The following is a 25,275-nucleotide window of genomic DNA, read 5'->3' on the forward strand; positions in this document are numbered from 1 at the left end:
CACCACTGACGCACAGTAGCAGCTATGTGTACCATCTACAAGATGCACTGCAGCAATGCACCAAGGCTCCTTAGACAGCACCTTCCAAATCCGCGACCTCTACCAACTAGAAGGACAAGGGCAGCAAATACATGGGAACACCACCACCTGCAAGTTCCCCTCCAAGTCACACACCATCCTGACTTGGAACTATATCGCCGTTCCTTCACTGTCGCTGGGTCAAAATCCTGGAACTCCCTTCCTAACAGCACTGTGGGTGTACCTACCTCACATGGACTGCAACGGTTCAAGAAGGCAGCTCACCACTACCTTCTCAAGGGCAATTAGGGATGGGCAATAAATGCTGGCCTGGCCAGTGATGCCCACATCCCATGAATGAATAAACAAAAAATGCTGGAACTGTATAAACCCCTGGTTAGGCCACAGTTGGAGTACTGCGTACAGTTCTGGTCACCACATTACAGGAAGGACATAATTGCTCTGGAGAGAGTGCAGAGGAGATTTAAAAGAATATTGCCAGGGCTCGAAAGTTGCAGCTGGGAGGAAAGATTGGATAGGCTAGGGTTGTTTTCCTTAGAACAGAGGAGACTGAGGGGTGACTTAATTGAAATGTACAAAATTATGAGGGGTCTAGATAGAGTAGACAGGAAGGACCGGTTTCCCCTAGCAGAGAGGTCAATTACCAGGGGACACATATTTAAGGTGATTGGTAGAAGAATTCGAGGGTACATGAGGAAAAACTATTTCACCCAGAGGGTGGTGGGTTTCTGGAATTCACTGCCAGGAATGGTGGAGAAGGCAGAAACCCTCAATTATTTTAAAAGGTACCTGGCCCTGCACCTGAGGTGCTGTAACCTGCAAGGTTATGGACCAGGTGCTGGAAGGTGGGATTAGATTGGGCGGCTAGTTCTTTCTGTCGTCATGGACACGATGGGCTGAATGGCCTCTTTCTGTGCCAGAACTTTTCTATGATTTCAACATACCTTCCTTGCTCTTGTACTCTATGCCCCTAATAAAGCCCAGGACACTGTGGGCTGAATTGTACGCCGCCCCAGCAGATCAGATGGTGGTGCAGGGTGGAGGGGGGGGTGGGCGGCGTAAAATTGAATGGAAAGCTCAGGAGGGGTGGGGCAGGTAACGGCCCGCCGGCCCGAGACCAATCAATGCCCTTAAGTGGCCACTTAATGGCCCTCACCCGCCTCCACAATATTTTACGGGCCGCCCCTGCCTCCCAACCCACCCCTGGCACCCAAGACGCACCCCCTCCCCTCAAATGACTACCCTTGCCTCGCCAGCAGACTGATCCCGCCCCCCCGCCCAGTGAGGCAATCCCAAAATACCTTCAGCCCCAGGTCCATGGCATCCTACTCGGTCAGCTGGGCTGCAGTCCCAGCAGTGGCCACCCCTCGCAGTGGCGCTGCTGAGACTAAGAGCTGCCAGCCCGATGATTGGCCAGCAGCTCAATGAGGCGGGACCTTCTCCCTCAAGAGGGTGGAAGTCCTGCCTCGGGACAATTAAAGCCCAGGGACCTGTGAAATGCACGTCGGATCCCAGGCTAGGCGTAAGTGGGTTCGCCGCCGACTTTTACGTCTGTGGCGAAGTCCCGTCTACCTACAGTAAAATCCAGCCCTGTATTTTCCTTGAGGTGGCTGGCTGTAGTCCCAGCAGTAGCCGCTGCTCCCAGTGGCACTGCTGGGACTAAGAGCTGCCAGCCCATTGATTAGCTGGCAGCTCCATTCGGCAGGACTTCCTGCCTCAAGGAGTTGCAAGTCCGCCCAAGACCAATTAAGGGCATGGGGAGCATAAAATCCTTGTCTGTCTCCCCAGGTCCGGTGGAGGCAGGCTCACCACCGACTTTTCAGGCGGTGGACAGGGCCTCCCGCCCAACGAAAAATTCCAGCCATGGGTTCAAATCCTGCCATGGCAGCTGATAGAATTTAAATTCCATTGTTTAATAATTAATTATTCATTTATTTAAACTAATTTTAAAAATCTGGAATTGAAAGCTAGTCTCAGTTTCATGGCAACATCATGGTAATTGATTGTTGTAAAAACCCATCTGGTTCACTAATGTCTTTTAGGGAAGGAAATCTGCCATCCTTACCTAGTCTGGCCTACATGTGACTCCAGACCCACAGTAATGGAACATCCTCAAAGAAAAACTCCAACATGTTTGTCAAACATGATTTCCCTTTCATAAATCCATGTAGACTCTGCGCAATTTTACCATGATTTTCTAAGTGTCCAGTTATCACATCCTTTATAATAAATTCTAACATTTTCCCTACTACTGATGTCAAACTAACAGGTCTGTAGTTCTCCATTCTCCCTCTTCCTCCCTTCTTAAATAGTGGGTTACATTTGCTACATCCCAGTCTGCAGGAACCTTTCCAGAATCTACAGAATTTTGAAAGATGATCACCAATGCATCCACTATCTCTATAGTCATCTCCTTCAACACGCTGGGATGTAGCTCATCTGGTCCAGGGGATTTATCAACCTTCAAGTGCTACCTCTTGACTAATACCAATTTCTTTCAGTTCCTCAGTTTCACAAGTCCCTTGGTTCCCCAGTATTTCTGGGAGAATTTCTGTATCTTCTTCTGTGAAGACAGACACAAAGTAAGTGTTTAGTTTCTCCGCGATTTCCCCATTCTCCACTATAAATTCTCCCGTCTCCATCTGTAATGGGCTCTCATTTGTCCCAGCTAATCTTTTCCTCTTCACATACCTAAAGAAGCTTTTACAGCCTAGCTTAATGTTTCTCATTAGCTTGCATTCATATTCTCTTTTCCCTTTATCAGTTTCCTGGTCATCCTTTTCTGGTTTCTAAATTGCTCCCAATCCTCAGGCATATCAGTTTTTCTGGCGACCTTATAAGCCGTTTCCTTTGATCTAATGCAATCTTTAACTTCTTTTGTTAGCTACAGTTGATTCACCTTTCCCATTGGGTACTTGTGCCTTAGAGGAACATATGTTATACTTTAAATACTAGCCATTGCCTGTCTACCGTCAAATCTGTTAGTGTACTTTCCCAATCCACCATAACCAACTTGCCCCTCATACCTTCATAGTTTCCTGTGTTCAGATTCAAGATGCTAGTTTCAGAATGAGCTAGATCATATTCAAACTTAATGTGAAATTCTATTGTATTATGGTCATTATTTCCCAAAGGCTCCTTTACAGCAAGGTTATTAATCAGCCTTTTCTCATGACATAATACTAAATCTAAAACAGCCCGATTCCTAGTTGGGCCTTCAACATACTACCCCAGAAATCCATCTTGCACACACTCCAGGAATTCATCTTCCACAACATTAGTGCTGATTTGATAAATTGAAGTCACCCATTATTACTGTATTACCCACATTACATGCGTCTCTAATTTCCTGATTTATACCATGTCCAACATTACCACAACTGTTTGGTGGCCTATAAACAACTCCCAATGTTTGCTGCCCCTTACTGTTTCTTACCTCCACCCAAATTGATTCCATGTCTTGATCCTTCGATCTAAGATCCTCGCTCACTAATGTACTGATCTCATCCCTTATTAACAGTGCTATCCCACCTCCTTTTTGTTTTTGCCTATCCTTCCTAAATAATGAATATCCTTGGATATTCAGTTCCCAATCTTAGTCACCTTGTAGCCACGTCTCTGTAATGGCAGTTAAATCATACCCATTTTCCTCAATGGATGCCTTCAAATCATCAACCTTGTTGCAAATGCTGTGTACATTTAGATAAAATGCCTTTAATTCTGCATTCTGATCTTATTTGATGCTTACCTTCACTTTGTCAGTCTTCTAATTTTGCTTACTACTTTAGCAAGATATTCCAGTGCAACAACCCTGCCCAGGATCCACATACACTGGTGGGGTCAGCAGAATAAGTCAGCACTATCTACTCCTTACCACTGGTGGAGAGCGAAGGATTTTCTTTTATAGAAATACCCATTGCACCGGAGGAACAGTGGTGGCAAGACCAAGTGTAGTCTTGAGACCAATAGGATGAAGAGAGCAGAAGAAAATTAGACCAGGGTGAGAGAGCATCGCTATGTTGAAGACAAGAAGAAGAAGGTAGAGTGCAGTTGGGGGAAGGTTGTGCATAGATAGAGCCATGGAGGAAGGAGTTAAAAGCAGGGAATGAATGGTGGAACAGGTTTAGAAGCTGGGAAGAGGGGAAGGGAAAAGTACAACAGGGTTAGAGGTTCAGTAGCAGGGTGGAGAAAGTAGAGAGGTAGAAAGAGAAATGTCGAGTATTGCAAGAGGTTACAGACAAATTAGAACCTGGGGGAGGTGGGTGGGGTGGGAAAAATAATAAAAGGCTGGAGGACAGAGCACCAAGAGCCCCAGAGGAAGGGATGATAGAATGGGGAGGGAATAATTACAGCATGATGGGTTTTATTATAAATGTGAACACAGAAACTTTAAAAGAATGAATGGACTGGAAGTGTGCACAAAAGATTTTTTAATGTATTACTAATCACTCTACCGTTGTTATACACAGTAAAATCAAGAATAAGAGTATTAGATAAAACAATGTAAACTGTAGCTGCAGTGTTAACTTGGGACATGAACCAGGAGGGCAGCAAGCCCCCATGACAGTTCAGTGCAAGGCCCAAGCCATTTCAACTTTTATTAAAGCAAAATACAGCAGATGCTGGAAATCTGAAAAAACAAAATGCTAAAAATAATTCATTATTGATGGACTACTTTCCCACTTGCATTGCAAATGAGATAACCTGTCCACAGCATGCATACAATGGTGCACATGACTCCCAAGGCCTGCTTAAATCTGGGATGCACCTCTGAAAAGGGAGGTTACATCCTCTGCTTGCATTTTACATTGCAAACAAAATGCATTCAAGAGTTGTCCAGAGTTGAGTTGAAAGGCTGCCCTCAACAGTTTTTTGATGCCTCCCTGGAGGTTCTAGTGGAGAAGCAAGGGCAAGGAGGGAGTAACTATTCCCCAGAAGCTGCAAAAACACCAAGGTCACATTGAAACTGGCCCAATTGAAAGGTGGCTGAAAGGGTCTATGAAAGAGGTTTAATAACCTCACAAGAGCATCAAGGATGATTAGAGCTCTTCACCTCAATCTGGTATGCACCTCAATACTCCTTTCACCCCCTCTCCACCACTCCCAACAATTCTCTCTCCTCCAGCAATCACAAGGGCATACTACAACGTCTCGTTCTCAATCCAACTATAATACCTCTTCCTTTCCACTCTTCATACCAGACACTAACACTATTCTCTTCTCAGACTACTGATTGCACAACCACTAACTTCTCCCAGCACTCCTCACATTGCACATACTTCCCTTTACATCACCCACCCATCCTCATTCCACCTTGATTCTTCCAAAGCTCACACTACATCGATTTCACACAGAAGACCCACAGATCTCCAGTTACCTTTACAGTAGCTGCTCACTGACCAACCACCACCCCACTCCCCCTTCCACAGAAAAAGACCATACACTAGCTGGAGAGGAACAAGATGACGGGAAAGGAGTTTCCATCACTGCCTTCACCCAGGATCAATGGCTGCGCTACAGTGAGCAACATTTGGATAAGGGTGAGGCTGGTACCTTACCTCAGCTGCATGTTTGCATATTACTCCTAACCCTTCATCCGCTTCAGCAAACATGCAGCCAGCTTCACATTTTCAATATCTATAACTAATATACAAAATCAAGATTACCAGCTGCCAATGTCCATCATTTATCAGCCATTCTCATCCTTGTCCTTTTCTCTTTCTTCTAATCCTACTCAACAGGAAGAGACTCCTGCACAACAAGACACCTCAAAAAAGAGGAGAGCGAGCAATCTTGTTGGTACAGCACTCATTCCATCCCTCCCAGGCACCAGCTCACACACAGGCACTCCACATGAACTAGGAAGCCAGAGGCATCAGTTTGCGGTGATATATCAGTCAGTGAGCATCAGCAGGTATTGGTAACAGGACTCCATGGGCCTAGCTATGGAATGAAAACTGCTGGTCTCCCACAAACAGCTATACATGTATTGGAAGGTCTGCCAAGGAGTTTCTAAACTGTAGCTGAGAGGAGGCAGGAGTCTGCTTTTAGTGTCTCTGGTGTCATCTTACGTGGCACTCTACCATCTACTTTGTAGAGTGTGGTCACCTCCAGCGATGCTGCAGCCAGGCAATTAAATGACTCCAAAAATTGTAATGTTGATTTGAGCTATATTCTGACTTTTCTCCAGTTGAAAATGCAGTTGAGGTCCTTGACGACTTGCTATTTTCTATGTCCCTAACCCTTTGCATTCCAGCAGAAAAGCCTGGAAGAGTGCTAAGTTACAATGTTTTTATCTGAAAATATAAACCATGCATTTTAAAACTTTTTAATCTGACCTGAATAATGATGTTGATACAAATGTAGATTGCAAAAGAGTACATGGGAACTTCAGAAATCTCTAGATACTCAGAAATGAATTTTAACTTCTCGCAACAGGTGCAGTTAAAATTTTTAAAACCTGAAAATACAACTCCAATCTGCCTCCAACATGGCCACTTCAGGGTTTACCAGAGACAAGTTGGGGGGAGTGGGGGGTTTCGGTTGGTGAGAAACCTGCTTGAGACGCCTCCAACAGTGCAGCCTCCCTCAGTACTGCACTGAGCTGTCAGTCCACATTGTAGATTCAAGTCTCTGGAGTGGGACTTGAACCCACAAACTTCTGATGTAATGAAGCGATCTGCATTCAATGTTAAAAGGCTGGTTTCCTTGGCAGTCTGTCGCCAAGCAATTGGCCGCAGTAAAGATTCCAGCCTTCCTGGAAATGGGTCATTTCTCACCTTCCGCACCCTTCATCCACATCTCTTGATACTTGGACCAGTAGAAAATACCTATTTACCAGATTTGTACATAGGACAGAATGGAATAATGTGAGAAGTGCAGGTGAAAGATTCTCATTGTTCACTAGCAAAAATGAATGCAAGGCTCACCAGAACATTTTATTTCTGCACTCAATTATGATTTCACTATAAAATTAGTGAACAGCAAAACTCTACCTCCATAATTGCTAGTGTGATCTTTTTACTCATTGCACTAGCCCATATAAATATTGTAACTTTAGAACAGAACAAAGTTAAACGTAAAAAAATATATTTAATTCCTTATACTGTGCATTTGGGTCTCAATATTAACAGGCCTGTGTGAACAGAGAAGGGAAGCAGCTTCCAGGCTGAAGATCCATAAACAAAATAGATGCCCAACTTGACTGACCTCCTAAACCAAACTGGGATTCAAAATGCAAATGTAAATTGCAAAGCTAAGCAAAATTATTAACCAAATAATCCTCCTTTAAGAATTCAAGAGAAGCAGGTAAGGTTGCAGGGTTATTCATACACCCAGTGCTGTGGCAGAGGCCACCTAAAACATAAAATCCTGTAGAGCATGATCTTCCCTACCTCCAAAAAAGACTTCAACTACAAAAAATAGCAAAGCTTTGGGCTGAATTTGTACCACGGAGGTTCCAGGCTGCGTCTTCCATGCATGCATTAGTGTAGGTATCTCATCTCCCTCAACTTGGGTGATAGATGTTCAGTTGAAACATTCCTGAATCAGAGATCCCTGATATTAATGACATCCTCATGAGCCCTCTGTGCCCAGAGCCAAGCCCAGCCACATTGTTGTGCAGCAGAGGCACTCCTATGTTCAGTGGCATCTTCCTCCACCTCCAATTCCCCCTTCCCTCACCTCCTGCTCCTCCACCGATGAGCGGTCTCCATGCATGGCCTCACCGTCAAGGTTTACACCTCTCTGGAAGGCCATGTAATGGAGAGTGCAGCAGACCACAATGCCAGAGACCCTTGCAGGAGGGTATTGGAAGGCATCACCTAACCAGTCCACACACAGGAAGTGCATCTTCTGAAGCACGATGGCCTGCTCAAGGGTTGTCCTACTGAGCAGGTGGCATTGGTTGTATCACCTCTGTCTGGTACTCACGTACAGGGGTAAATAGCCATCTGTTCAAGGGACATCCCTCGTTCCCTAGGATCCATCCACACACTTAGCGTGAAGATCTGAGGCAATCCGGACTACTGGAGGATGAAGGAGTTGTGGCAGTTGCCAGGAAATGGAGCTCACACACAGAGGAAGCTTTTGTGGTCACAGACTAGTTAGACGTTGAGTGTGGAAGCCCTTCCTGTTAATGAATGTGAGTGGGTGGTGCTGGATGACTCGATGGTCACATGGCTGCAATTGATAATGCCCTGAAGCTGGGGGAATCCAGCGTTGGCGGCAAAACCAAGTGCTCTCTGTGCCTGCAAGACTGCGTCTGTCGTGAAATGAATGTTCTGTTCAGATCTGGCAAAGACAGCATTGGTGACCTGCAAGATGCAATGGTGTGCTGCCAGTGCGAGACGCCACCAAAGGTCCACAGCTGATCCTTGGAATGAGCTGGAGACAAAGAAGTTCAAAGCCGACGTGACTTTGACAGCTACTGGAAGGGCATGGCAAGCAGTGTTTCACGATCTTTGGTGACGAGAGCACAGATCTCTGCCTGGAGAGTCGCAATCCCCTGGAGCTCTGGGATTCGGTCATCTCCAGGTAGCTCAGACTTCGGCAGTAGATCCTGTGGGGAGCGTGTGGCCTCCATTGTCTTCCTGCCCCTCTTTTCTGTATCGTGCCTTCCTGCTGCTTGGGGTTCCACCTTCCTGTGGAGGGTGTTGCCCCTCATCACCACTAGGCCTAAAATCTGACAATTATGCCCAAATTGCTAGCTGCAGCCTTCCTTCTGGCCACATGACCACCCTTTTGTGATTGGCAGCTTTGCCCTCAGCTCTTCTGCCCCTGCAATGCCAGGGCAGTGAGGACCCTGTTCAATGTAGATTGCTGAGTGCCCATTTTCCCTGCCACTTGCGCAGCGCCAAGGACACCTCCTATCCAAATGCCAAGTCCCCCTTTGCCCTGCTGACCCTGTTATGGCAGCTGGAATATTTCCCTCGGGCAGCCATTACTGGCTCCCCACTCAGTACTGCCTCCCTTCAGTGCAACAGAAAGCATGTGAAACCCATGCACCCCTTAAAAATTCAAACCTTCCCCTCTAACAAGCTCTTAAGTACTTAATTGGTCTCAATCGGGAGGCAGACAGGATCACCGTCCTGATGAACATCAATGCTGGGAACAGCATCTCAAAACTAAACGTGCCAGCCAGCCAGCACTGGTATTTTCCCAAACTCTGGGGAGGCGGTTGGGGGCGGGGTGCGACGATTCAGCCCCTTGTATCTAATGCATGGGCCTGCAAGCCTTATTTTATGAGCTCCCTGTCCTAAAACACTGTGCTGGGAGAAAGGTGTTCCAAAATTGTAGCCACTACTACAACAGCCATTTATAGTAAAGCATTCCATTTTTTAGTAATCCTCAGAGAAAAATTCTTCCAGTACTGTTCTAGTCACATTCATGAGTCTGTGCCCCATTGTTACTAATTTGCCAAGCAGAGAACCAACTGTCAGAATTGTGGAAAAATCAATTCAATTCTCCTGCAAGTTAAAAAAAATGCCCTAAGCCTTTTCAGCCTATCTTCATAACTAGGACCCTTCATCCCTGATATACGTACAGTGAAAATCACTGGAATTATCTTTACCTCTAGATCTCTATTCATCCACTGTTAAGAATTTTACCATTTACATTTCTTGGCACCAGAACCACCATGCACCAGCACTGGTCATAGCTGCCACACAATATAATGAGATCAGTTAATTTAAACAAATTATGTTGTAGGAACTAAGGGGTTAACAACTGCCATGTTTAATCTGTTGTTACTGTACTGCTTGAATGGACTGGTGCAGGTTATGGCCTGCTCCAGATTACATGAGGTGCTATATTTTTGAGTTGCAGTTATGCTCAGAAATAGTTATACATTGTGTATCAATGTATATGAGAATTAAGTTATGTACCTTGTGTTTGGAATCATGTTATATTTGTGTGCTGTACTGGGTGAAAGACAGTGTCCACTGTAGCAACAATAGCAGAAGTGGCTTTTGGAGATGAGACAGGATGTCTGGACTTGTTTTCACAACCACATCTCCTTGCTCAGTGACTGTCTCCAGCTCCAACTTATTCCACGTGGATTCCAACTGAGGTTCCATCCTTCATGTTTTGAATCCACTCAGGATTTTTGTTCTGGGACATCTGTTGTTAATCTCTCCTGCCCTGTACCCTATCATACACCTTCCCTCCCTCTCCCCTTTCACTTGCTCAAAGTCCATTACATTTTTAACTTTGGCCAGTTCTGATGAAGTGTTATCTCTGCTTCTCTCTCCACAGATGATGCCAGACCTGCTGAGTGTTTCCAGCACTTTCTGTTTTTGTGTCTTGATGACTGCCCTTCTCCATTTCAATTAAGACAGACTCAGTAACAATAAGGTGATAGACTTGCAAGCCTCATGGGGATGGAAAGGCAAATTTTAAAAAAAGGTACTCATAAGCCATTCAAGACTGGAATGTTGATGGGGATAGCAAACATTGTGTAACAATGACTTAGGCCATCAAACCATCAGTAGAGACAATGAATGGAAGGTGAGGTCATACCTGGCCAAAAGGGTTAAAGGTAGAATGTAACGTAATACGGAATGAAAAAACCCATAGGGGGAGGGGATAAAGGGAAGGTGCTGAGAGACATCGGGTCACACAGATTTGAAGAAGAGACCGTACTAGTCAATACAACACTTAGAGAAGACTGCACTGCAGCAGCTCAGGAGGCAAGAACCGAGGACACTCTGCTGTAAAGGCCTGTTCAGGTCGGGAAAAAGAACCCGACCCGAACCCGACTAAACCACAGTGGACCCGAGCCCGACCCAGCCAGAGTCCCTCTTATTTTGTCCCGGGCCCGACCTGAGCTCGAGCCCGACCCCGACCCGACCATCCCTTTACTTACCTTCAGACTCGGAACCTCCAGGAAGCTGCAGCACATGAGTGATGATGTCAGTAATGTCACTGGCTCACTGCACAGACTCAGTTTCGTCCCGGACTCCCAGCTCAGGTAAGCTTTTTAATTTCAATACTTACTAGCAGAGCATTTACTGTGTGTGTCCGGCCCGACCCGACCTGACCCAAGCCAGGTAGCTGGATCCGGAAGATGGGCCTAAACCGACCCGAACCTGACATGTCGGGTCCTGTTGGGTTCGGGTCGGGTAGCAGGCCTTTACTTTGCTGTATAACTACTGCCGTTGGGTAAGTATTGCATTGTAAATCCTTGCTGTGCTTAATAAGCTCTCTATCTTTACTTAAGAATATCATAGTCTGAACCTTGTGGGGAAGAGGCTAGTCAACGTCCTGTCCAAAAACACAAAATTGTTAGTGCCCTCTAAGCATTGTGCATGGCACAATGGAAGCACATTGTAAAGCTCTTATTAGGCAACTGAGGAAAACACAATTAAAGGGACGCAGCCCCTTAAGTGTAAAATGACCGCATTGGGGAATAGGATCCAATATCTTTCAATTTAGATAAAATATTTATAATCTTTCCAAAGCCACCTCAAAAAATCACGCCAAAAGTAACCCAATGTTGTGGCCTCCTTTTGTGCTGCAACATTTCTCTAACTCTGCTTATTCTGAGAAAGGATTCAAGCCATGAAAAAGGGAGAAGCTGGTTAGTCATCTGGTCTTTTATCTTAAAAAGTTCTTGTGCTCTAACTCACCGGCCGGAATTTTACACCACCCCAGCAAACCGGATAGTGGCAGGGAGATGGAGTAAAATTGAGCGGGAGGGTCTGGGAGGCCTTTCCAACCCCGCCCCACTTTACGTGGGCCGGGGGGTGGGGTGGTGAGAAACAGGCCGCCCGCCCCAGCCCAATCAGGACCCATAACTGGCCACTTCAGGGCCTTCGCCCACCTCCACGGGATTTTGCCCGTGGCAAGCGGGCCTCCATGAGACATGAAAGGCTGCCCAGTGAAACCCGGCAGCCTCTCAGCACACCAGCAGGGGGCCTGGACAAACAGGATGCCCGGCTGAGGGCCGCCCCCACTTCCCCAACCACTCCCAGGACCCGAGACGCACACCCCCGCCACCACCCCCCCACCAACCCCCCAAACAACCATCATTGCCTCACTGGGGTGCGACCAATTAGCCCAGCGAGGCAACCCTAACTTACCTGGAATCCTGGCTTCATAGTCCCAACAGTGCCACTGGGAGCCAAGGGCTGCCGGCCCGATGATTGGTCCACAGATCAACGAGGCAGGACTTCCTCCCTTAAGCGGGTGCAAGTCCCTCGGAACAATTAAAGCCTGGGGACCCGTAAAATGCAGGTCGGATCCCCGGGCCGGGCGGAAGTGGGTTCGCCCCCGACTTTTACGTCGGTGGCCAGCTCCCATCCCCCGACGTAAAATCCAGCCCACCATGTTCATTCATCCACAGTAAGTACATAGCTAGTATAGTAATGCAATTTCAATTTAACTTTAAATTTGGCTATATTCAACGTTTATTTTACCATTCTGCTTCAAAGTTTTATCTAAAATATTGTCCTGCAAAACTAAAAATGCTGATTACTTTATACAGTAGAAATACAGCGGAAACACACAGCACAAGCTCCGTGTTTTTTCCATTTCCCATAAGCATCCTGACTAGGATAATCCACTTTTACCTGTATGATAATTCCGTTTGAACCATATTCTTCCCGACAGCCTCTAGAGAATCTTTCTATAAATACCTAGCAAATAATTTGAGAAAAAGAGATTCATACATTTTTAAATTATCCAGAATATGTCAAGAAAAAAAACTATTTTAAAAGATCGCAGCTTATCACGATGAACTTGTTTAATCCTAAACAATACATAATAATGCATTTGTATCTTTGGAATTTCAGGCCTTACATTCAGAAAGTCAAGAAAACAGCAAATCTCAACACTGTGCTGCTTTGCATTGCTGTTTTTCTCCCTCCCTCCCTCCATCTCTTCTGATTAGTACCACCCTTTTCGCTTTCCACTGAGAGGTTATTAGCTGAACATTAAATGAGAAGAGAAAATAACTTGCTTAAAAGGATACAGCCGTCATGAAAATTGCTAGTAATTTTTTTTTTCCAGTGGGCTCAATTCATTATGTGAGGCTGACGCTCCAAAGCAGTACTGAGGGAGTGCTGCAATGTCAGAGGTGCAGTCTTTTGGAGGAAATGGTAAACAGAGGCCCTGTCTGCTTTCTAAGGTAGACATAAAAGATCTCACTGCACTATTTCAAAGAACAGCAGGGGAGCTATCCCTTGTCTCCTGGCCAATATTTATCCATCAATCAACATCACAAAATGCAGATTATCTGGTCATTATCACATTGCTGTTTGTGGGAGTTTGCTGTGCATCCTACATTACAGTGACTACACTTCCAGAAATATTTTGTTGGCTGTAAAGTGTTTTGGGATGTCCTGAGGTTGTGATAGGCACTATAAATAAATGTCTTTCTTTCTTACTTTAGAGTAATGTAGATTTAGAGATAACCTGATAGATATCTATAAAATAATTAAAGGGCTGGATAGCATCCCTAATGATAGATTGCTCCAGTTTAACAGACTGGGAATAAGTAAATTATGCAATAGTGGGAATAGACTGAATGTTAGGCTGATCTATTTCTAGAGAATTGAGAGCCTTTGGAATATTTTGCCAACTGATATGGTAGATGCTGACCCTGCATGCCTTCAAGAGAGAACTGGATCGGTTCTTATCCAGGGCAAAGATTGCATCATATAAAGAGGGAAAGTGTCTTTATAGATAACACTTGGACCATGATCTCCTGGATTGGTTTCAACTGCCCAAGGGGATCAGAGAGGTATTTTACAGAGTGTTTTTCCCCTTGTTGACTTTAGGATTTTTTTGCCTCTCCCAAGAGATTACATGGCCTCAGGGGTGGGTGTAAGGAATTAGAACGTTTTACTATCCAACAGCATTTAATATTTGTTCCATTTCCTTATTGAGAGCATCTGAAATAATGGAAGTCAAAATTAAAAGTCTTGACAAAGAAAAGCAAATTATTTTTAAAACCAGAAACAAAATCAATTAATTCAATTTCCATAACACTTTCTGTATAATTTTCTGAATAGAACGACAAGTCATTGGTTTAGGCCATGAATTTCTCCTGCTCTACTGCTGTAACCTCACTGGAAATGCAATAGAAACCTCACTTATGTGCATAACTGGGGTTTCCAACACACTTGCAATGAAGTTACAGTCCTAATTGCTTATTCCATACTTTGTCAATTGTCACTCCGAGTTTTAAACGTGAAGTACAAAAAATGTTTTGCAGGGAAAATTAGCCTAGATTTATTAAAATAACCCATTTATTAAAAAAATACCCACCTTAGTAGAACTGTACAAACAGTACATCGGACACGGAGCATTAGCCACACCGGACGAAATGTTCAGAATCAGACCCTTTTGTCTGAAAGTATAATAGTTCTATATAAAATATACTTTACAGATACTGTTCATTGTCTTTCCAAAGAGAAATCAGATTAGACTAGATCCAGAAGATCTAGAAGATTTGCCATAACACCTTTTTTATACATCTTTCTGTTCAGCCACCTTGCTGGCTGCTGATCTCTGCTTGTTCCAGGTCCCGTTTACCGGGTGGTGGTGGTACCCCTCCACCGCCTTTGTTCGGCTGAGAGTTTCATCTGTTTACTTTTATTTTATTAAAATAAAACCACCCAGTTTGTATATTTACTTTTATGAAACAACTGTGCCCATTTATAACAGCTGGCTAATTCATACTGACAATGTTTTGACGCCATAACTTTATCTTATGTTTTTCCAATGAAAGATTGTGTCAACTTCCCTTTAATTCAGTTGTTGACTTCATTCCTTTTGTCCTCAGACAGAATGTACTGATTTTAGTCATTACATCGCAATGTTGGCAGCTAAATGCTGATTTCAACAAGTATGTATGTTTAAGAGGATTTGAGGTGTTTTGTACAGCTTTATCCTTGTTTTCCAAAGATTTGCATTGATTTCTACAATATACACTATACAATATTGTAGAAATATACAAACCGGGTGGTTTTATTTTAATTAAAAAAAAGTCAACAGATTAAACTCTCCGCCGAACAAAGGCGGTGGAGGGGAACCACCACCACCCGGTAAACAGGACCTGGAACAAGCAGAGACCAGCAGCCGCCAGCCTCTCAATCCGATGCCGGGGAGGAGGGTGGGTGGGTGGGGGTGGGGGGGGTGGAAGGGAGGTGATGGCCAACAGTTGTAATCTATCTGGGAAAACACGAGGCTGGGAATTAACGGCTCTCCATCTCTAATTATTTGCCATAACACCTTTTTTTATACATCTTTTTGTTCAGCCACCTTGCCCCATTCTCTGGAATTCCCTGCCTACACCCACCCCACTGCCACTCCATTTCTTTCTCCATCATTAAAAACCTTTGCAAAACTCATCTTTTCAACCAAGGTTTCAGTTACTTCCCCATGACATGGCACTCACTACTTTAGTTTTATTTTACCACCCACCTCTTTAAAGGTACTTGGGACATTTTTAAATTAATGCCATCATTTAAATGCAACTAGTCACAGATTAGAGAATTTTTGTTTCTAAATGTGATGTTCATACTCAGACTTCCTGAAGTCAGTCAGTCACTCTGCTGGAGAGGCACTGAATGAAAACTAGGCACTTCATTCCTGGAGACAAGATAGTAAGTGATTTCATAATTCACTCACCGGCCAGCAAATAACTGAAAAATAATATGCCAGAAACCTGACATGTCTATTACCTGCCCTTTTGATCACAGGACCATTGCATCTTTGATACATGTGTCATTTTCATTTAACATGAGACAAGTGCTGCAATTAGGAACTGGTTTTCCACAAACACATAGCAGCAATTTCATTTCAGGTGCAAGAGGGAAATCTCCCAATATTGTCCCGAATCAATTCATGTAATAATTATGCAGCACAGCCAGCACAGATTTGTCCATGTGCCAACTGTGCAGGCAAGAAATATGCCTCTGCAGCACAAGTGGTAACAACTTTGTCCAGGTGCAACAATATTTGATCAGAGCAGACTGAGAAATATTTGGTCATGTTTCACCAAACAAATTCTGGTCAGAACTGGCTCATGGCTATCAAGATAATTCTGTGAGGGAGAATAAACAAGCTCATTTTTTTGTTATCTGTACTACCACCAAAAAAAAAAGTCAAACCCAGTCAAATCCAACTACAAACAGATCTCTAGTGCATGGCAAATGTTCGTTGTATATTGAATGGAAATCCAGTTTATACGACTCCACTCATGCCTGGATAAAATAAGTTTGTTACCATTTAGTCAGAAGGAGGATGCAGCAGGGATTCTGCCTTCCCTTGTAATCCAGCATGAACTTCACTGAATTTTTCCAGTGCTAGGCTGGAACAGCACAGCTAATTGCAGCAGCTTTTTCGGGAGCAGAGTGTGAGCAGCTGGGAAGGTCAGTTTGAAAGTAAATTTAATTTCCTTTTGTTTTTCGGCGGGGGCCAGGGGGCTGCTGGGTAAGTAAAACACTATATATTTGGGCGGTTTAAAATAACTTTCCTTTCATTGCAGCAGCTTTTTCGGGAGCAGAGTGTGAGCGAGTGAGCAGCTGGGAAGCAGCTTTTTCGGGAGCAGAGTGTGAGCGAGTGAGCAGCTGGGAAGGTCAGTTTGAAAGTAAATTTAATTTCCTTTTGTTTTTCGGCGGAGGCCAGGGGGCTGCTGGGTAAGTAAAACACTATATATTTGGGCTGTTTCTGAACCCGAGACACCACACTTGTCGTGTCTCCCACCCGCCCTCCTCCTCTAACCAAAAAAAAAGGACTCGGTGGGGTGTTTATAAGGTAAGGCTTTTTCGATTTCTCTGGTTTTATTGTGATTGGTAAAAACTTTTCGTTCCTTTTTCATTTAACTAAGTTAAGTTTAAGATTAAAAATGGCAGGAGATCTCAGACCCGTGTCATGCTCCTCTTGCTCAATGTGGGAGCTCAGGGACATGGCTGATGTCCCTGACTCCTTCACGTGCAGGAAGTGTGTCCAACTGCAGCTCTTGTTAGACCGCATGACGGCTCTCGAGCTGCGGATGGACTCACTTTGGAGCATGCGCGATGCTGAGGAGGTCGTGGATAGCACGTTTAGTGAATTGGTCACACCGCAGATTAGGATTGCTGAGGGAGAAAGGGAATGGGTGACCAAAAGGCAGAGAAAGAGCAGGAAGGCAGCGCAGGAGTCCCCTGCGGTCATCTCCCTCCAAAACAAGTATACCGTTTTGGATACTGTTGAGGGAGATGGCTCACCAGGGGAAGGCAGCAGTAGCCAGGTCCATGGCACCGTGGCTGGCTCTGCTGTTCAGAAGGGCGGGAAAAAGAGTGGAAGGGCTATAGTCGTAGGGGATTCGATTGTAAGGGGAGTAGATAGGCGGTTCTGTGGTCGAAAACGAGGCTCCCGAATGGTATGTTGCCTCCCAGGTGCACGGGTCAGGGATGTCTCAGATCGGCTGCAGAACATTCTTAAGGGGGAGGGTGAACAGCCAGTTGTCATTGTGCACATAGGCACTAATGATATAGGTAAAAAACGGGATGAGGTCCTACAAGCAGAGTTTAGGGAGTTAGGAGCCAAGTTAAAAAGTAGGACCTCAGAGGTAGTAATCTCAGGATTACTACCAGTGTCACGTGATAGTCAGAGTAAAAATGAAAGAATAGTCAGGATGAATGCGTGGCTTGAGAGATGGTGCAGGAAGGAGGGGTTCAGATTTTTGGGACATTGGGACTGGTTCTGGGGGAGGTGGGACTATTACAAATTGGACGGTCTACACCTGGGCCGGACTGGAACCAATGTCCTTGGAGGTGCTTTTGCTAACGCTGTTGGGGAGGGTTTAAACTAATGTGGCAGGGGGATGGGAACCAATTGAGGTCAGTTGACAGTAAGGAGGTAGTAACAAAAGCCTGTAAGGAACTAGATAATGAAGTCAGTGTGACTAAGGGGAAGAGCAGGCAGGGAGCAGATGATGAATATAAAGGGACTGGTGGTCTGAGGTGCATTTGTTTTAATGCAAGAAGTGTAGTAGGTAAGGCAGATGAACTTAGGGCTTGGATTAGTACCTGGGAGTATGATGTTATTGCTATTACTGAGACTTGGTTGAGGGAAGGGCACGATTGGCAACTAAATATCCCAGGATATCGATGCTTCAGGCGGGATAGAGAGGGAGGTAAAAGGGGTGGAGGAGTTGCATTACTGGTCAAAGAGGATATCACAGCTGTGCTGAAGGAGGGCACTATGGAGGACTCGAGCAGTGAGGCAATATGGGCAGAACTCAGAAATAGGAAGGGTGCGGTAACAATGTTGGGGCTGTACTACAGGCCTCCCAACAGCGAGCGTGAGATAGAGGTACAAATATGTAAACAGATTATGGAAAGATGTAGGAGCAACAGGGTGGTGGTGATAGGAGATTTTAATTTTCCCAACATTGACTGGGATTCGCTTAGTGTTAGAGGTCCAGATGGAGCAGAATTTGTAAGGAGCATCCAGGAGGGTTTTCTAGAGCAGTATGTAAATAGTCCAACTCGGGAAGGGGCCATACTGGACCTGGTGTTGGGGAATGAGCCCGGCCAGGTTGTTGAAGTTTCAGTAGGGGACTACTTTGGGAATAGTGATCACAATTCCGTAAGTTTTAGAATACTCATGGACAAAGACGAGAGTGGTCCTAAAGGAAGAGTGCTAAATTGGGGGAAGGCCAACTGTACCAAAATTCGGCAGGAGCTGGGAAATGTAGATTGGGAGCAGCTGTTTGAAGGTAAATCCACATGTGATATGTGGGAGGCTTTTAAAGAGAGGTTGATTAGCGTGCAGGAGAGACATGTTCCTGTGAAAATGAGGGATAGAAATGGCAAGGTTAGGGAACCATGGATGACAGGTGAAATTGTGAGACTAGCTAAGAGGAAAAAGGAAGCATACATAAGGTCTAGGCGGCTGATGAAAGACGAAGCTTTGAAAGAATATCGGGAATGTAGGACCAATCTGAAACGAGGAATTAAGAGGGCTAAAAGGGGTCATGAAATATCTTTAGCAAACAGGGTTAAGGAAAATCCCAAAGCCTTTTATTCATATATAAGGAGAAAGAGGGTAACTAGAGAAAGGATTGGCCCACTAAAGGACAAAGGAGGAATGTTATGCTTGGACTCAGAGAAAATGGGTGAGATTCTAAACGAGTACTTTGCATCGGTATTCACCGAGGAGAGGGACATGACGGATGTTGAGGTTAGGAACAGATGTTTGATTACTCTAGGTCAAGTCGGCATAAGGAGGGAGGAAGTGTTGGGTATTCTAAAGGGCATTAAGGTGGACAAGTCCCCAGGTCCGGATGGGATCTATCCCAGGTTACTGAGGGAAGCGAGAGGGGAAATAGTTGGGGCCTTAACAGATATCTTTGCAGCATCCTTAAACACGGGTGAGGTCCCGGAGGACTGGAGAATTGCTAATGTTGTCCCCTTGTTTAAGAAGGGTAGCAGGGATAATCCAGGTAATTATAGACCGGTGAGCCTGACGTCAGTGGTAGGGAAGCTGCTGGAGAAGATACTGAGGGATAGGATCTATTCCCATCTGGAAGAAAATGGGCTCATCAGTGATAGGCAACATGGTTTTGTGCAGGGAAGGTCATGTCTTACCAACTTAATAGAATTCTTTGAGGAAGTGACAAAGTTGATTGATGAGGGAAGGGCTGTAGATGTCGTATACATGGACTTCAGTAAGGCGTTTGATAAGGTTCCCCATGGCAGGCTGATGGAGAAAGTGAAGGCGCTTGGGGTCCAAGGTGTACTAGCTAGATGGATAAAGAACTGGCTGGGCAACAGGAGACAGAGAGTAGCAGTAGAAGGGAGTTTCTCAAAATGGAGACGTGTGACCAGTGGTGTTCCACAGGGATCCGTGCTGGGACCACTGTTGTTTGTGATATACATTAATGATTTGGAGGAAAGTATAGGTGGACTGATTAGCAAGTTTGCAGACGACACTAAGATTGGTGGAGTAGCAGATAGTGAAGGGGACTGTCAGAGAATACAGCAGAATATAGATAGATTGGAGAGTTGGGCAGAGAAATGGCAGATGGAGTTCAATCAGGGCAAATGCGAGGTGATGCATTTTGGAAGATCCAATTCAAGAGTGAACTATACAGTAAATGGAAAAGTCCTGGTGAAAATTGATGTCCAGAGAGATTTGGGTGTTCAGGTCCACTGTTCCCTGAAGGTGGCAACGCAGGTAAATAGAGTGGTCAAGAAGGCATACGGCATGCTTTCCTTCATCGGACGGGGCATTGAGTACAAGAGTTGGCAGGTCATGTTACAGTTGTATAGGACTTTGGTTCGGCCACATTTGGAATACTGCGTACAGTTCTGGTCGCCACATTATCAAAAGGATGTGGATGCTTTGGAGAGGGTGCAGAGGAGGTTCACCAGGATGTTGCCTGGTATGGAGGGCGCTAGCTATGAAGAGAGGTTGAGTAGATTAGGATTATTTTCATTAGAAAGACGGAGGTTGAGGGGGGACCTGATTGAGGTGTACAAAATCATGAGAGGTATAGACAGGGTGGATAGCAAGAGGCTTTTTCCCAGAGTGGGGGTTTCAATTACTAGAGGACACGAGTTCAAAGTGAAAGGGGAAAAGTTTAGGGGGGATATGCGTGGAAAGTTCTTTACGCAGAGGGTGGTGGGCACCTGGAACGCATTGCCAGCGGAGGTGGTAGATGCGGGCACGATGGAGTCTTTTAAGATGTATCTAGACAGATACATGAATGGGCAGGAAGAAAAGAGATACAGAACCTTAGAAAATAGGTGACATGTTTAGAGAGAGGATCTGGATCGGCGCAGGCTTGGAGGGCCGAAGGGCCTGTTCCTGTGTTGTAATTATCTTTGTTCTTTGTTCTTTGTAATCTTAGGGATCGACTCCTGGACTCAATAAAATCAGCAGTATACGTGCCTTGGTGGCCAAATATTACAGGGCAGGATCTTTCAGAAGACTGCCCATGTTTACAACTCTGGCACATCCCCAGAAGGAACATGACCACATGGTTTGGGGGTGGGGGGGGGGGGGGGGCGGGAGGGGAAGGAGGAGAAGGGACGAAAGAATTTTGGACGGGAAACATGGAAGCCAAGAGATCTTAACTGCACAGTGACAGTTCCCAGTCAGGAAATCAACCTGATTTATAGGCTTGGATTCCAATTGGGCGGGAAGCATGCTGGAGCAGGATTAGGTGGGTCCAATCCACGTATCCAGGGCCCTTTGTATGGGGTGGGAGGGGGTGGCTGACGGGCAGTGCTGTGAAGGCACTTAACCTTCTACCTGAAGCCGCCCTCATCTCACTTCAGCTGCCGAGTTTCCAGAGGCCTGGGAAACCTGACTACATACTAAAACCTGCAACGCAGGTTAAATCATTAGACTGCCAGCCTCATTAAAAAATATCTAAATTGCCAACCCTGGGAACAGGTTGGCTGCCTGCCCTTGTCCCACCTCTATAAAAAACTTAGAAGTGGTCGGGTTGGAAATCGGGTTTCAGATATATAAAATTTTCACCCCACCACTCACTCCTAACCCACCCATGTGGGTGAGCCAAAATTCGCGCCACTCCGCCAAAGCACTTGACAAGACTGAGAATTTGATCATGACCTCTATTCAGGTCAAGGCAAATTTTTAATCAATTTCAGTTATACTGCTTTCTGCTTCCTTTCTCCTGTTTGATCAGGTATCCACCAAAACGGGGACCTGCCCTTTTGTTTTCCATCTTTTCACCCCTACACCATCACCTCCACCTCCACCCTGCCCCCCGCCCCCACTGCCTTTTCCCTATCGCTGCACTTACTTAAAACTTGTTACATCTTTAACTTATTCCAGTTCTGACCAAAGGTGACCAACCTGAAATGTTGGGCTGTATTTTCATTCCAGGGTTGGGATCATTTCCAGGTCCTGATTCTGCTCAACGTTGCTGGCAGCCATCTGACAGTAATTTGAAGGGGGCGATTTATTAGTGCCCCACTGTTGCATTCACTGTCCAATTAGGGTGGTGGAAGTGTTGAGGAGGTGGGATGTAGATGCAGAGTACCTGATTTAAAAGGGCAGCCATGATTGTGAACGCTGGCATTCTGGGCGATGGCAGAGGCCGGAACACAGCAGAGCAGCAAAATGCCATTCACCCTTGGAAGGGTAGCCCCACGATTTACCAACTCCTCCCCGGAGCTGCTGTTAGATGCAGTTACACGACGCAGGAGTGTCCTGTTTCTGGAGACCGACAAGAGACGGTGAGCAGCCACACTGTGGTCAGCAGGACATGGGTGCAGTGCAGGAAGCGCTTCAACCTTCTGAGGTCTGGCAAGGTGAGTGCAGCGATACACCCAGATGACAGGCTTCCAATTCTAGAGTCACCAGCACAGCTCTGGAGCAGAGCAGCCTGACAGCACAGTGCTCAGGAACAGTGAGAATATGTATACTCAGGTGCAAACTTGAGCCATGGGCAACACACTCACCACAAGCGCTTGTGGTGGTGACACTGGAGCCATGGACAGCACATGAGTAAGCTGCAGGATGTGGTGATGGACGGTACCATGATCTTAACTCTCTCTCGTCTTTGCAGGGAGAGAAAAAAAAACACATGAAAAAGGGGTTCCACCAATGGTGGTGAGGCACATCGCTATACTTATGGCCACGGAGGAGGAAGCCCTTGAAATTGCCAGGGTGGCATCTCGGAAGGAAGTCAGCAAGTGCAAGATGGGTGGCCATTGGAGAGGGTAATGTTTGTTACCATTCCCATGTGAATGGGATGGAGCTCCATCCTCACTTGTTTACTACAGGCCAAAGTGTAAGCTTTTATGGGCTGCTGCAGCTCTGCGTAAGCAGCTAGTGACAGAGGGGGGCTTTCTGAACCAATGTCTTATGTCTCCGGCAGGGCCAGTTCTGGAGGAGCAGCCTCAGCATACCACTGTGCTGTCAGCAGCAATTTCACAGGAGGAAGATGCATCCGATGCACCATCACAGCAGTCAAGTGCGCCCTTCACCAGCACAGATACTCATCTTGGTGGGGCTCTCACGTGGGTTTAGAACGTGGCACAGGGTGACCAACACTTCACGTATGAGCAGAAAGTGATAGAGACAGGGGCAGCACCCTTGGAGGATGAAGGACAGTTCCAGCTATGCTCAGCCTCAAAATGTCACATATCAAGACAGGTCTTTCTGGAGTAGCAAACAGTGATGTAAGCCCAAATATTAGAGTTCCCTGAGGCAGTGTGAAGCCTTGGGCAGGGAATAGAGCAGTCGATTCAGGAGATGTGTTCCGCAATATGTCAGGCATATGACTCCATGAGCTCCTCCATTGAAAGAGTAGCCAACCTCATGGAGAGCCATATGCAGCATCCTGTTGCGGGGTTGCAGGAACATCGTACTAACAAGCACATTCTGCAGCATTGACCAGTCAGTTACATTGATGGGCAACTAGATGCCCCCCAGCTGCTGGCTCCCTTGGACGTCTGGAAGGCCTTGCAGCACAGGATCACTGTGCTCCGCCAGGTCTTCCTCTCCTCAGGTGATATGTGCTTCTCCTCCGCATCTTCCTGCCAAAGGTCCACACCTCACTGGAGGACTATGTTGCGCCGAGCGCAGCATACCAGCACCATGAGAGAAACCCTTGAGGGAGTGTACTGGTGGGCACCACCCCTTCCCCAACAGGTCAAGGCACTGGAACCACATCTTCAGGAGTTCAATGGCCTGCTCAATGGCTGCCCTTTTGCTAAGATGGCAGCAGTTGTAGCGACTCTGCCTCCATTGTAAGGTTATGCATAGGTGTCAGCAGCCATTTCCTCAGCAGATAACTTGTCGTCTAACAGCCATCCACATAGTCTCTGGTGGCATGAACAGCTGCAGCACCTTGGATTGCCTCAGGACGAAAGCGTCACGGCAACTGCCAGGAAACCATGCACATACTTGCAGAAAACTCTTGTGGTGGTTGCACAGCAGTTATATGTTAGGGAAGTGGAATTCCTTCCTATTGGTAAATGCCAAGCAGTTCCACTGGTGCTTTGATGGCCACTTGGGTGCAGTCGATCACACCCTGCACCTGAGGAAATCCTACCATGGAGACAAAAGTCCACAGTGCTCTGGGCCTGAGTGGCCCCATCAGTCTGGAAGTCAATGTACTCCAATGCTCCCTCATACAGTGCATCCTTCACACGCTTGCAAGATGCCAAACAGGTCCACTGTCACCCTTGAAATCACCCAGAGGCAAAGAAATTCAAGGCCACTGGCAGGATGTGCCCATGCGACCAGCAAGGCCCTCCTCCATGAGGGCAGCACAAATCAGCAACCATCTGCCTTTGATAGTGCTGCCGGAGGCTGTGCCTGCTGCTTCAACATGTTCAGGAAACTGAGTTTAGTGTCTTCCTGCCCTCCCTGTCCCTTGGGCATCACCTCTGCATGTGCTGCTCCTCATCACCTCAGGATAGCTGAACCGCATATCCAGGATGGCTTCACTTGTCACCAGTTGCATTGGATTGGCTGCCTGCAACCCCCCCACCCCCCCCCACTCTGCCCCCCAACGGCCACTGTGTGCTCATGTATGAACCCCTCTCTGTTTATTCCACACTTTATGTAGCATCAGGAATGGCTCCATGCTGTGCAATCACCTCCACACTGGAGTCCAGATATTGCTGCACTGCCAGGAATTTCAAACCATTTTTAACTATTGATTTCTACATATCAGCTAGCTCTTCATTTCCAATGTATCTCATTAGGATGTATTAAAATCCAATTTTGAATTAAATTTACATGTTGCGCCCAATTGGCTGACAGAACATCCATTGAACTGAAGTGGAATATTGTCCAATGGATACACATATGCACAAAAACCTAAGTACAAAATAACATTCAGTCTTTTTAAGTGATGTCAGCGCTAATTGCCAAAAAAAAATGTCAAAGTCCTACCTCTCCTTCATCTTTGGCAAGACAAGCTGGGTCATCTGAAAATGATAGCAAGATATTAATGCACCAAGATACACTTCTGCATCTTTTTTTTAAAAATGTGCCCTTCAACAGTGTTCAGCAATATACACCAAAAGATCCAAAATCAAACTACAAAATTATTTCTTACGGATATTAAATGATAAACCTGGTTACAAAGCCAAATCTAATCCCCAGGAGTCTAGTAGGATGAACGATACTTGGGCTTATGGTGGGCATGTCTCTATGCTTCAAGTTGCTACATGCTCCATTTGTTGCCCATCCCTAATTGCCCTCAAGAAGGTGGTGGCGGTGAGCTGCCTTCTTGAACCACTGCAGTCCATCTGG

At 45.8% G+C, this 25,275-nt stretch overlaps 1 protein-coding gene across 1 annotated transcript in view; it reads right to left on the reverse strand.

The window, feature by feature from the left end:
• Window positions 1-25,275, reverse strand: part of hsd17b3 (hydroxysteroid (17-beta) dehydrogenase 3) — a 104,535-nt gene that overhangs the window by 9,580 nt on the left and 69,680 nt on the right. The window contains 3 exon segments of the mRNA XM_068029015.1: window positions 12,609-12,674; window positions 14,308-14,389; window positions 24,913-24,947. Of these exon segments, the coding sequence (XP_067885116.1) occupies window positions 12,609-12,674; window positions 14,308-14,389; window positions 24,913-24,947 (183 nt within the window).

The sequence above is a fragment of the Heterodontus francisci genome, chromosome 4 (genome assembly GCF_036365525.1).
Source record: "Heterodontus francisci isolate sHetFra1 chromosome 4, sHetFra1.hap1, whole genome shotgun sequence".
NCBI classification, from domain to species: Eukaryota; Metazoa; Chordata; class Chondrichthyes; order Heterodontiformes; family Heterodontidae; genus Heterodontus; species Heterodontus francisci.